The 15,006-nt window shown below is 36.8% G+C and overlaps 1 protein-coding gene across 13 annotated transcripts in view; it reads right to left on the bottom strand.

Moving 5' to 3' along the window:
- The window catches only part of CARMIL1 (capping protein regulator and myosin 1 linker 1), a 346,067-nt gene that overhangs the window by 66,280 nt on the left and 264,781 nt on the right, over positions 1–15,006 (bottom strand). For all 13 annotated transcript variants that reach the window (XM_030817391.1, XM_030817392.1, XM_030817397.1 and 10 more), the window contains 2 exons: positions 14,100–14,231; positions 2,787–2,962 (listed from right to left, as the gene is read on the bottom strand). In XM_030817391.1, coding sequence (XP_030673251.1) covers positions 2,787–2,962; positions 14,100–14,231 — 308 coding nt within the window. The remainder of the gene's footprint in view (positions 1–2,786; positions 2,963–14,099; positions 14,232–15,006) is intronic.

Below are 15,006 nucleotides of genomic sequence, written 5' to 3'. Positions count from 1 at the left end.
AAGAATGTGTGAACAGGACTAAGGACTTCCAAAAATAAACCTTAAACACTGCCATAAACACACAAGTAATAGACTTTCTTTACCAATTTCAACCTGCCTCTGCAATTTCAAAACTCAAGATTAATGGTAGAAATGAAAAGCATCTGGATAAAGACAAAGTTAATGGGAACCATATGTACTGTGTGGTGAGGAACAATTCAGCCACTGACATAAAGGAAAACAAACCTGGGCTGGAGTAAATTAAGAAAGTCTAGCCTGGTTGTTAAGTCTTAGTTACTGCTTTAGTATGCGTATCACTCACTCTTTTAAAAAACTTTCCACCAATCAAATGATACCATAACTGCGTCTGCTTTGACTGACCCTGAATATTTACAAAATCACCTGCCCTTATCTTTTATGAAGAGAGGTTACTAAAATTTGCAGTTCTGGTGCCTGTTGCCTGACCTCAGAAAGTTGTCTACACAGCAGAAAGTGGCTTGTGGCTTGTTCTTTTTACTAATAAACAGACCCAGCCACTAAGATTCTGTCAGATGGCTGGTATTTTTGTTTGCATTTTTGCAATTTGGTATTCCCAAGAATTCCACTTTCATGTGTGTTCTCAGTCTGAATATCTTAATGCATATATGTACAAATGTACATTAAGCATAATACATTTAAAGGTAAATATGTGAGAGAAATACATACCTATATTCCAATATTGCCTCATAAGCTAACGTTGAAAATATACTCATGTAACACGGAAAAAATCTTGCTAACCTAAAGGCAATAATTTGCATGGAGATTTCTCTGCCCGGGGAGATTTCTGAATAGAAGTACGAGTTTTTTACCTAGAGTAAAAATTATCTTAAGCTAAAGATAAAAAATACATTTAATTTCTGCCCCTGAAACAAGGTATCACTAGCTATTTGCTTTATCTGATACTTCACTATTCCGCGGAAGTGTCTACTGATAAGATTCACCCACGTCTCATATTAAAAATGCAGGTTACTGGGTCCCACCCCAAACTTTCAGAGGGACCTGAAAATCTAATTTTAAGTACTTCCTCTGATTCTTTTTAGGCATGTTTAGAAATCATACTTCCTCATAAAACTATAGGTTCAATAGTTTCTCTTTCTCTCCTTCTCTCTGAAAGTGGGGGGGAGTGGTTTATCTATTTCAAATTGTAGCACCAAAAAAGATAGTCTTAAAAACGCAATTATTTTTTCATCTCAGGATCCTTCTATCATTTTGCTATTGGATACTATGCTTCCTTCCTGGTTAAGCTTCTAGTTTGCAAAGGTTTTAGAGGAAAAGAGTCAACTTAACCTGCCCATGCAAACGTGCATATTATATGAATGCATACATACATGCATGTGTAGGTGTAAATATTCTCATTCTATCAGTGTTCAGTATAATGCATTATAAAAAGCCAAGTATGGAGTTAATGGACATAAAATTGATTCATTGATGTGTATTCTATACTGCTGTTCAACTTTCAGAATTTGTCCATTTTCAAAGGAAATGATCATATTTGACAGAATTTGATACTCAAAGCTATCAGAATATGATCTATTTGTGGCTGAAACCACTATTATGAAAGAATAGTGACCAATACATTATTTTCTCCTTAATGTTTAGGCATCTCCAACAAAAAAATTCTGAAACCACAGGTTATAAGAATAAGTAAGCACACCTAGTGAAGGGCTAGAGTTTATAAAGTCACTAATCTATGGGGTCCTATAAACCCTCTAGAAGTCTTTTCTAAAATTTCTCAAGTCCTTCCAATTGCCTTACAATTCAGCTGAGTAGGATTTAGGGGCTTCAGTAAAACAAACAAACAAACAAAAAACAAGACCTGAGATTTTTCAGTTACTGCAGAATTTCTAAATCCTCAAAGTTCTATAATCTGGATTTAAAGTCATCAGCCTTTGATATCTAGTTAATGATAATATAATTTGGGGCTTATTTTGTTTTTGACTCATTTTTCTCATGGATTGTCATTTAGCTGTATCATTGTGTGTTAGCACCACCCCCAGCTCTACAGACAGGAGCTATTATTTCTGCTATATCTAAATATCTTCATCAATATTCAAAAATGGTTAAAATGGAAAATTAAAAAATGTTTCTGAACTTAGTTTTTAGTTATCTGATTCCCCAACTAAGAAACATTATGAGAATTAGCTGAGCTATAATGTAATACTGTTGATGGACCAAAAATCTCTATGTAAAAATTCAGAAAAGTTTGCCAGTAAAATCACAGCTTCTAAATATTTCTATCTTGTCATATTTTTCAAACTTTTTCAAACAGAAATCTAGGTAAACACTGCAAAGACACCATTAATACACACATAGTATTACAGACCCACCAAAATAACCCAGAAGGAAAATATGGTAAGGTCGAAGTGGGCCTCTGCCTATTTATAGGCTGTGCATTTGTTCACAGTGTACGATGGTAAAAAGCAAACTGATTTCAATCTTCAAGCTAGTGATTTATAAAGGTGAAAGATAAACTTCAGAAACAGAAAACAGGGATTACAAACATGTACCCCCTCTTAAATATAAAACCTTTAAACAGAGCAGATAACTCTATGTCCTTAAGTAATGCAGGCATTTACGTGATCATCTCATTTTGGAAATGTATAAAACCTATGCATTTATGCACAGTTATATTTATATACAGTTTCTGCCTATTAAACATGCCTAAACACATTATATATGGATACAGCCAACAATAACACTCTTTACAGCTGCCTCGACTGCATTTACAGAAACTGCAGCTCCTAGGTTTATTAACATTGTAAACCTACCTAATTTTGTTAAGGATATCAATTCCAGACTGCTCCAACAGGACGTTTTTAACAAAGGTACGTGGAATAGAAATCTTTTCGGTGCTGGCATGAATCAAGTCTTGTCGAATGTGAGCTTTTTTCATCACATTGGGACAAAGATTCTCAGCAGCATCAACCATGGACTCAAGCAACGCCTGCAATGCAGCACAAGTGAAGGGAAGAGATGATGACACTGCACCCGAGGCGCCCGCCATAAAACTGAAAGGTGGTTATATATGACACGGAGCCCTCAGAGAACAGGAGCACGATGGAGTCCCAGAGTGCAACCAAGAATTCTGGGCTGCCCCAGGGTGACTTGTGACTGTTGGATGATCATTGATCTCTGGTAATCACTTTAAATCAGACACTTGGCAGAACCAAGCAAGCTTCGTGCTGGCATCTGAAGTGTTACGGTGTGTCAGCTGTATTTAACACAAAGCCATTAACAAGAAGATTAAAAAATACAAACATCAAGCCTTTATACACCCCCTTACCACAAGAAATTGTTTTCCCTGGTACAAGAACATAAAGTTACAGGTAACCCTAGAAAATATATCATATTTGAATGCTTCTGAGATTCTGCAAATCACAGAAACTCCAAATTAGGGTGAACCATTCAATTGCTCTATCAAAACAGCAGTAGCAGAAAAATCACAGAAACTACTGCCAATTTTATTCTTTTAAAAGAAAAGCTTTAGGTAAGATATTAATTATTATGACAACAATAAACTATAGGAAAATAACAGACAAAAACATTAACAGCACTTTATAGACAGCATTAATAATAACACTCAAAACACATTCATATAGCACTTTAGAGTTTGAAAAATGTTTCTGCACATTTTATCCTTCCAACATCTGTGAAGATGGGTAGGGCAGCTATTCATGTGATCACCATTTTACGGTTGAAGAATGTGAGCTAAGGGAAGTTAAATGATTTGTCTGAGATGGGTGATACGGTTGGAAAGTGTGGAAAGGGCATTAGCGTCAGTGTCAGACCTAAATTTGAAATCTAGCTGAGTGACATTGGACAAAGTTACTGATCTCTCCATTTTACTTTCCTTGACCATAAAATGACAATAAAAACGTTCTCACCTCATAGGATTGTTGAGAATAAATAATATTACATGTCTAATGTGTTCCACAGAGTGTCTAGCACACAATAAGAGCTCAGTATATCACAGATATTAAAAGCTCAATACATCACAGACATTATTATTAATCTGATTTCGAAGACTGTTCTTAATGATAAGAAACGCAGTTTTTGAAAGCGAGGCTTGGATCCTATTACTGGTCCAGTGTGAATATGGACCAATGAAGCACTATTATCGAAAGACTAGTACAGTGGTCTATCTGCTCACATATTAAAATGCAAAGCACAATCCACCAGTAAAATTTCTCATTGCACTGCAGTGTGAGCAGCAGAGTAGCAGGCTGTTTACAAGGATCATGTGGAAAACCAGGGGAAGAAAGGAGGGAGGCAGCCGTTTGAGAAGTTTCCAAAAGGCTTTCCTATTTTGACAGTGCTCTGTCCCCATTATAACTCTGGTTGAATAATCACTGAATTAGTGTATTTTCCAAGAGAGCTCCTATACCAGTCATCTGCAAGAGATGCAAGTAAGTCAGTTTAAGGCAAATTAGTTTCCTCTTTGACACTGAAATAAACACATTTTGTTCTAGATGGAGTAATAGTCTGGCACTCCTGATACGAACAACCTCAGGAATCCAACACTCTGTTTTAAATCTGTCATGTTCGTCAACATATCAGTTACTTTCTGAAAGGTCTCCCTGCATGACAGTGCTAATTCAGTTTGAATAAACTTCACACCTAAAGGGAGGAGGCCTGGCTTCCAATGTAAACTCTGACATGAAATTTCTGTGGAGTGTTAAGTGAGTAGTATTAAGTGAATAATCTTTGCAGATCTCTGCATTTTCATCTATAAAATTATATAAGGTCTCTTTCTGCTCCATGATCACATAACTTTGACCCTATAAAAACGAATTTTAGCCTGTCTTAGGCATTTAATTAATCCAGCAAATATTCTGCAGTTAGTTCCTTACCACCACCTCTATCCTAACAGTACAATACAGCACTTTAAAACTAACTTCATCCAGGATTTCCTTTGATCCACATAACAACTCTGTAGGTGAACATAGACTTTAGATGAGGGAACTGGGGCTCACGGGACATAAGTGACTTGCTCAAGGTTGCTCAGCTGGTCACTGGAGTTGGTGAGATGGGGACTCAGGTCTTCTGTTTCCTACTCTTATTTCCTATTATACCCATCCTCATTTAATTGCCCTGATCAGTATCCAAAAGAATGTGCCTTTCGTCTCTGCTTCATTACTTATAAGTTTGTTCCCTTGTTCTCTTAAGTAAACAGTATCTAGGGCTGCCAGGGTAAAACTTTGCAGTGGCAGAACTGGGAGAAAGATAAGAGAGGACTGCAGCCTCTCCTTCATGCCCCATGGACCTCTGCACACCAGACCCTGTTCAACATCCATCTTTCCCATGGCTTCAAACTGTTACCTATATTCCAGTGAGTCTCAACCAAATATTTATCTACAATCACCTATATAATACATATGATATAATATATACACAGTAAAGCCTAGGAAACTTTTCCGCCTGAATATGTGCCATGGAAAGGTCAACTGCAATGTGTTGTCCTCCCCTCCGCACTCAAACAATAACAACTACAACAGCAAAATCAGCCTTTCTTGCTAAGTTCTTTACTGTGAAGAATGGCATTAAACTAGATGAGAAATTTGCAAGTCTCACTAGACTCTACCTACCTCAACCCCTTCCACCACAACTATCTCCAAAACATGCTAAATTTATTCCTAGATATTTCCTCAAAAGTGGAAATATGTCAAAATTATTATTCTTTAGCACAGAATAAAAATCCCTGAAGTATCTGGTAGATGCTGAGCTTGCCAGCTTCATTTCTTGCCATATCTCTCCATTTCCTTTATAACTATTCATAATCCAATCATGGTTGCAGTTCCCCGTATGATCCAGGCTCTGTTTCCATGCTTTGTACACAATCTTTTCTTGGCTTAGATTCCTCCATTTTCCCCTCTGGGCCAGAATAAAACATCCGTACTCCTCTATACTCAGCTCAATATTTTTCTTTGAGAAGACTTTCTTTCTTCCCCTACTCTCTTCACACTCCAAGCTGTATTTGATGACATGCACTCTTTCCTGCTGCCATACAGTTGGAACCTCAGTGATAAAAAATAAAATAAAATGCTCAAGAAGTTAGTGACTTTTACCCATTTTTGGGCCAAGACACGCCTTTGAGAATCTGATGAACACTTATCCAGAAAAATTTATATGAATTTTAATAGAATTCTGAAACTTCACAGAGAGCTAGAGTCATCAGACTCCAGATACAAAGTTAGAACCTGGTGGCAATTGTGAAGCCCACTTTACATCCCCAGGGCCTGGCACACTTCTTAAAACAATCACTAAAGAACATATTAAAAAGTATTACAGGCCCAAGGACTCACTAAGTACGGGTATAGTCCATCTTTTCTGTACTAAACTTCAGTGCTACCTCTGTCATTTCTAACATTTGAATATATGTATGGGTCTATTTATTGGATCTGTTTTTTTGGTTCATCTACCTCTGCATATTTTCCTAATTATCCTAAGTCTTAACATGTAGTAGAACAAGACTACCAACCTTCTTGTTCTTCTTTATATGTGTCTGGGCTATTTTTGAACACTGCTTTTCCATATGTTTAGAATCAGCTTTGTCAAGTTCTATTAAAAACCTATTGGAATGTCTATTAGAATTATCAAATAACAGATAAATTTGAGGAAAAACTGATACCTGTAACAATAACTTTTCCTACCCACAAATATGACACATATTTTTATTTTAGAATTTCTTTAAAGTCTCTCAATAACCTTTCTCCATTGAGGTGTTAGAGATTTTTGTGTGATTTATTTCCTAGGTACTTTGGATTTTTCGGTTACTATTTTATTATTAATATTATTATTCTGAGATGGAGTCTCGCTCTGTCACCCACGCTGGAGTGCAGTGGTGCCATGATCTCGGCTCACTGCAACTTCCATCTCCCGGGTTCAAGCTGTTCTTCTGCCTCAGCCTCCTGAGTAGCTGGGATTACAAGCACCTGCCACCACATCTGGCTAATTTTTTTGTATTTTTTAAGTAGAGATGGGGTTTTGCCATGTTGGCCAGACTGGTCTCGAACTCCTGACCTCAGGTGATCCACCTGCCTCAGCTTCCCAAAGTGCTGGGATTACAAATGTGAGTCACCATACCAGGCTCTCTGTTACTATTTTAAATGGTGAGTATTTTTAATCACATTTTCTAACTAGTTGTTGCTGACATATAGAAACACAATTTTTTGTTGTTGTTGTTGTTGAGACAGGATCTCATTCCGCCACCGAGGCTGGAGTGCAGTGGTGCAATCATAGCTCACTCCCACCTTGCTGGGACTACAGGCATGGGCCACCATGTCCAGCTAATTTTTAAAATTTTTGTAGAGATGAGGTCTCACTGTATTGTCCAGGCTGGTCTCAAACTCCTTGGCTCAAGAGATCTTCCAGCCTCAGCCTCCCAAAGTGCTAGGATTACAGGTGTGAGCCACTGTGCCTGGCCTAACTTTTTACATATTGCTCTACATCTAGAAACCTTATCACACAAATTCAATAACTTACCTGCAGATTCTTTTGGGTTTTCTATGTAGGACATCACAAAATCTGCAAATTCTGATAATTTTTCTTCATTTTTAATTCTTACATTTCTCATTTCTTTTGCTTATCATATTGCACTGGCTAAGACCTTCAGTATAAAGCTGAATAGAAGTGATGATAATAAACATCTTTGCCTTATTCCTGACTTTAAAGGAAATATTTTCCCCTATTTAAAAAAAAATCTAGACCTACAAAAAATTGGAAAAAATAGGACAATAAGCATCTATAAACCTAACTCTTAAAATTCACCAGGTGCTAATAATTTGCAATATTTGTTCCCCCCTCTCTGAAACACCTGAAAGCATGTTGTAGGCATCATGACCCTCACTGCCAACTTCTTAAGTTATCCATTAACAGCTCATTAGTTTTCAGCCTCTCCTCACTTCCAATATTGGTATTTAAAATCATGTATTTCACCCTAAGTACTGGTTTAGTTGCCTCCTACAGGTTCTTATGTTACTATTTACATTACTGTTTAATTCCTTATATTGTCTGATTTAAATTATGTCCTCCTCTTTGACCCATGAGTTAGAAGTCATTTTTAAATTTATAAACATGTGGGGTCTTTTTTAGTTATCTTTTGTTATTAATTTCTAAGTTATTTGAATTGAGACCAGAAAATATGGTCTCTGAAATTGTGCAGATGACCTTTATGACTTCATGGGCATTTTTCATAAATATTCCATGGACACCTGAAAAAAATTTCACATTCTCCTTTTGTTGTGCACTGATTGAATAGTTGCATTAGATTACAATTAAGATTTCTGTTGTTCAAATCTTCTTCATCATTGTTTTACTTGATCTATCAATTATGGACAGTTATTTTAAAAGCTCTCTACCACAATGGCAAATTTGTCCATTTTTCTTTGTAATTTTGTCCACTTATTCATTCATTTATATATGAGCCATATGATTAGATGCTCACACACTTCAAATTCTTACATATTTCTGGAAAACTGGACCATTTGTCATTATTCACAGACCTGTTTCTCTCTGGTGATACCTCTTCTATTGCCATTTGGGTGGGATCAATTCTGGCTTGGAACTCAACCTTGTACGATATTTAGGATCACTGTCACCTGCCCATGTCAGTCACTGTGACACCAAAAATAACCCAACATTTCCTAATGCTCTTCTAGAAATGCAGTGTAACTTCTAGTTTAGTGCCTCTGTTTTAGTGATTATACTAGGAATTTTAACATGCATAATTTACTTCATGTGTAAAGCAACACAGTCCAATAGAACTTTGAGATGATAGGAATATCTGTGCTGTCTAATAAGGGAGAGATTAGTCACATGTGGCTACTGATCCCTTGAAACGTACATAGTGCAAGGGAGAAACTGAATTTTGAATTTTGTTTAATTGTAATTTTAATGGCTACATGTGGTTAATGTGTAACACATTGGGCAATGCAGGTCTAATGCTGAGTTCTTAACACTTCTCTAGAATAAAACTAGGACCTTGGATTGCTTTAACTGACTTTCTACTAACTTATACACTCACTTTCAGTACTTGCTTTTTAAAATTTTATAGCGTGTTAGACATTAATGTCATCGTTTCATGTAATGTTACTATTTACTCATATTTGGACCTTCCCAGCTCATTAGTCTTTCTTTAGCTCAGACTACATTTTTTAGATAATTTTTCCTTGTCCTAAAGTATATCCTTTAGTGTTTGGTGTGTGTGTGTGTGTTTGTGTGTGTGTGTGTGTGTGTGTGTCTGTGTGTCTGTGTGTGTGTAGTCTAGTAACAGTAAATGATCTCAGTTTTTGCAGTGATGAAAATGCTTTCATCTTCATTTATAAAAACTAGGTCCATTGGGTATATAATTCTAGATTGATACGTTATGTACTCTCTAAAGTTTAAAAATATTATTTCATTGTCTTTTGGATTCCATTAACTATTGAGAAGTGAGCTGTCAGTGTTAATATCGGTCTTTTTTTAAGTAATAAAAAAGAGCCTCTCCCTGCCTGCCCCCAACCACCAACTCTGGCCTCCTTTCAAGATCTTTATCTTCAGCACTCTTCACTTTTTATTACAACGATTCTAGATCTGAATTTGCTTTTCTCTATCCTGCTTTAGGTTTCACCGGGCCTCCTGCATCAGAAGATTCTGGCCTTTAATTCATCTCTGAAATTCTCAGCTGTCATCTCTTCAAATGTTGCCTTCCCCTAGTCTCTGTTTCCTTTTTGGGGGGAAATCTAAATTAGGCTTATGCTAAATTTCTCATTCTATCCATATTTCCTAACTTTTCTTATATGGTCTTCATTTTGTTAGTCTCTCTGTTTTACTACCTTCAGACAACTTGCAATGAACAGGCCCTGTTTTTGAAATATGATAATCCGATTTTGTTTTGATGTATCTCTAATGACAGTTATGAAGATCTATATTTCTTAACTGTAAAAATAACTAATGGTACTTAGGAAACCTGTTCAAAATTTGTAAAATAAATTGGATTAATCTCCTTAACATGGCAGCTATGCTCTCATATTCTTGCAGTGAGCCAATGACTTGTAATTCATTACAAGCAAATACAACTTCCATGCTAAAATGCCCTGAAATCTTCCTTTCTTTTGCTCTGGAAAATATAAAGTCTAGAAAGAAGAAAACTCAGAGAACTCTTCTGGCCAAACTGAGTTAATAGTTGACAAAATGCCACCTAAACCCCTCAGGCCTCATATCCTAAGTAAAGCTGAAATTCACCAGTCAAGTATTTTACCATTTAAGCCCTGAATGAAATTAAGAATTTCCTAGGCCAACACAAATACCCTAGACTTTAAGTCCAGAAGGGAGAAATGAATGTTTCCTTATGTTAAAACATTCAAATCCCCCTTGTTCATCTACTACTACTCCAGGAATAAATGTTAGGATCAAAAGAGGGAAAACAGGGGAGTGTTGTCATTCTGAAATACCTAAAACAGGCCAGTTTAGAGAAAACATCATCTCCTTCAAAGAAGGAATTTCTCCAGACTTACTGCTTTTTTCTCCTCCAGGAAGTATACTAAGAAGGCTGGTTTATCTGGCCATTTATTTTGCTTTCTGAAATAATACTTTGGAAAGATGGCTTAAAGAGCTATTTGAACTTATTCAATGTTCAAAATGTCTATGACTGGCCATGGTACAGGATGATCAAATATTAGAGCTGGAATAAATCCCCCTGATTATCATGAGGCCAAGATAATCTTGCAGAAGGAAATGCGGTCCAAAAAAGTTAAGCAACTTGCTTAGCAGGAAACCCAGGACACAAATCTAGGCCTGCTAGCTTCCTTTTCTTATTCTACCACTCCCTATAATAAAAACTATTTTTACAAAATAACATTTAAACAAGATAATCCATCGACTTTAGCTCTTGCAAGTTTAACATGTTAATTTTAGAGAATGTGGGAAATAGAAAAAGGAAAATTTTTAACTAGGAAAATTTGATAGTAGTAGTGAATTCAGTAACAGCCACAATAGTTTAAAACTGAACACTAGTTATATTAAAAATACATTTTCCCTACATAATTTTAAGAAAATCAATGCATTAGAAATTTATATAGACAAATGGTATTTTTTTAATAGTAAAAGATTGTCCACTTGTCATGTAAACTGGAAGGAAATATAAGGAAGTCCATTATAAGTATCAAAAATGAAATGTACACCCAGTTAAAAGAACATTTTAAAGTACATTTAATTAAGACGTTTTGGTTGAGGATTTTCTCTGATTCATTCCAGACATCCCCAAAGGAAAAGAAACTTGAAACTCAGAAGGACTGAGAATAATAAAAACAAGTGAGTAGGGAACAGGAAAAGGTGGGGAAAAGGCCATTTGGAGGCCTGGGACCTTAGAAATAGTGAGAATGAGAGAAAAGCATGCTATGATATTTGCAAATAAGGAGGCGATGATGAATGAAGAACACTGGTGATGTTTAAAGAGGGGTCAGAGAAATCAAGGTCAAAATAATGTAGGAAATGCCTATTTACAGAAAATATTTTGAATCCTAAATATATTTATATTATTTTAGGCTTTAAAAAATTCAAATTGTTATACTTCAGATATTTTCCTTCTGCTCTTTCCTAAGAAAGAGACTGGCAAGAATCCATTTCAACAATTCCATGCAATGAGAAGGAAATGAACACCAAAGGTATAAGGGGTGGTTTGTTGTTTAGACCAGCTGAAATGACAATTAACAGTTTGAAGGTGTTTGATAGGAAAGGTCCTATTACAAATGTTTCATGCCCATTTAAATTCTAGCCAATTTTCAGTATGGAATAAGTTCTTACAAATACTTTAATGAAACAAATTAGGCAATGGATATGAATACACAATTTACAGAAGAAGAAATACAAAGGGGGAATGAAATTATTTGATGCATCACTGAGTTATTGAAGAAATCCAAAAGACACAATGAGGCGAGGAGCGGTGGCTCATGCCTGTAATCCCAGCACTTTGGGAGGCAAAGGCAAGCAGATCACTTGAGCTGACGTCAGGAGTTTGAGACCAGCCTGGCCAATATGGTGAAACCCCATCTCTATTAAAAATACAAAAATTAGCCGGGCATGGTGGCCGGCACCTGTAGTCCCAGCTACTTGGGAGGCTGACACAGGAGAATAGCTTGAACCCGGGGGGGCAGAGGTTACAGTGAGCTGAGATCATGCCCCTGCACTCCAGCCTGGGTGACAAGGCCAGACACCATCTCAAAAAACAAACAAAAAGACACAATGAAAATTTTTTTCCCGTTACATTGAAAAATATTAAAAGGTTGATAAACTTAGCATTGTTGAAGATGTGGCAAAATCAGCAATTGCCTGCACTAGTGAATAGCAGTGTGTGAATACATATGAAAGTATAATACTATCTGACATAACGATGGGTCAATTATAGACATTTACCCTAACTAAATTAATCAGAAATTATAAAATAAATTATGCTGGTACATCTATGCAATGGAATACCACATAGCCATTAAAAATGATTATTCATCAACCTATAATTGTATTCATGACATTGTACCAAATAGAACAAGGTTACCAATCAGTATATATAGTATTATCACTTATATAAAAAACTGTGTATATAGGCACAGAATGTCTAGAAATTCACTAAGATATTCACAGAGACACTACCTCTGGGATCTCAGGGGATTTTCACTTTCTTTTTTCCCCTATATGTTACTATTGTTTAAACATTTCACAAAGAGTAATTCATTTTCTACAGTTAAAAAATAAATAACAGGCCAGGCGCGGTGGCTCACGCTTGTAATCCCAGCACTTTGGGAGGCCGAGGCGGGCGGATAACGAGGTCAGGAGATCGAGACCACGGTGAAACCCCATCTCTACCAAAAATACAAAAAACTAGCCAGGCGTGGTGGCGGGCGCCTGTAGTCCCAGCTACTCGGAGAGGCTGAGGCAGGAGAATGGCGTGAACCCGGGAGGCGGAGCTTGCAGTGAGCCGAGATCGCACCACTGCACTCCAGCCTGGGTGACAGAGCAAGACTCTGTCAAAAAAAAAATAATAATAATAACAAAGCCGATTTTGTTTTAAATATGTTATCCTTTATGCAGGATCAAACAAGTGCTATTAGGTAACAAATGGTCTAGCAGAACTCTACCATCCACAGTCCTTTTTCTGCCCATTTGTCTCTGCTCAGGATGGATTCAAAACAACCATGATTAAATAAAATAAAAATGACATACAGAGTCCCTCTGTATTATACGCACAGGAAGACAGGGGATTAAACTCCTTAAAAAGAAAACCCCACACTTTCTCCTTCATTAACTTAATTGTCAAAGAGAGTAATTAACATGCTGCAAAGTTATTAATGAGTTGCACTTCAAATCCCTATATGCTGTAGTAATTGTGTTCTCAGAAGAAAACAGGCCAAATAATTATAGAAATTCAGACACAGTTTTTAAAGGCTACCTTGATAGGCAGATTGGAAGTGATGAAAACTTTCTGAATGCGAAATTTATCTAGTGTAGCTGTTTCTTGAAGTTACTTTAAGCAAAAGCTGGTCTTAGTTTACTCTATTCCCCAAAAGTTTCAATAACTTTTTGTTTCTTTTTTTACCTTTTTTCAGTGAATCTATAGGCAGGTCTCTGCAACCTTGGGTACCTTGTAATTACATTTAAATACCTTTCCTAGTCTTTCAACCAGCTCCTTACAAGATTATCTATTTACCTAGTGGCAGACTCCCCACATAAGCACCATCTAGGTACTGTAAATGTAGTTACCATCATTTTCCCGATTCTCTAAATCAGATGTTAATAACAGAAGGTATTTTTTCCGGAAGCACACTTCTCTTTCTACCCCCTAAATAGAAATCAATCATTTCTTTATCAGTGGCAACCCATAATTTATTAGGTACATTTAGAGGTTTACCATCAAAAATGATTATGCAAGCAGTCTTTCCAAAACTTATAATGAAGCTGGAAAAGACACAGTATTCAATTTTTACTACAAGTACATCTTTGCAGCATGCACACATACAAGTCTATAAAACATAGATAGCTATGGAATAAAATGCTATCATACATAGTTAAATCTTAAGAATTTCATTTCTCAAATAACAAACCCCACAAACCTTTAGTTGTTCATCTACTACTCTTGTAACTTCTCCAGCCATTGATTCCAGGGTCTCCTGAATTGGACTGGATAGTAAGCCACTGGCTCCCGCCCAAGATGCACCACCAACATGGTATAAATTTGGTAACAACTGTAAGAGAAATAAAAAATAACCTATTTAGAATTCGGTAAATATTTCAATCAAAGTCATTGCAGAGTGAATGAGAAGGGTGAAGGAATACTGGTAGGGATACTCTCTTCTCAGTCAAAGGCTCTTTGCACAGATTAATAAACTGAGGTCCAAACTATGGGCATTCATTTTTATTCAATGAGTCACAGCAACCCTAAGAAACACTAGACTGGGTATTAGGAGACTTTCACATTGACCACTTCTGTCATTAAGCAGCTTTGAAACCACAGGAATAATACACTACCCCCTCATGTCTTTTTTTTTTTTTTTTTTTGAGATGGAGTTTTGCTCTTGTTGCCCAGGCCGGAGTACAATGGCGCGATCTCGGCTCATTGCAACCTCCACCTCCCAGGTTCAAGCGATTCACCTGTCTCAGTCTCCCGAGTAGCTGGGATTACAGGCGCATACCACCATGCCCAGCTCTCCTTCATGTCTTAATGTCTTCATCTGGGGTATGAAAGTTGAGCTGTTTTTACTCACAACACTTCTGTCACCAAAAGTGTAGGTGTTTGCCACACCGGGCAAGTCTCCAGTTCTCTGCATACGCTAAATGGGTGTCCTACAAGTCTATTCAATTCAATTCTGACACTGTCTACCTGGAGTTTGCCTCAGATCCCAAAAGTGAAGGACTAAGTCCCACCAGACTATCCCCAATTCAGATGGCACTCACAGGTCCCAGGTTGTCACTGGTACTTCTAACCAACAAGCCTTAAATTCAAGGGGTTCCCATAAATCC

The sequence above is a fragment of the Nomascus leucogenys genome, chromosome 8, assembly GCF_006542625.1.
Source record: "Nomascus leucogenys isolate Asia chromosome 8, Asia_NLE_v1, whole genome shotgun sequence".
NCBI classification, from domain to species: Eukaryota; Metazoa; Chordata; class Mammalia; order Primates; family Hylobatidae; genus Nomascus; species Nomascus leucogenys.
This window is presented reverse-complemented; position numbering and strand designations above follow the sequence as displayed.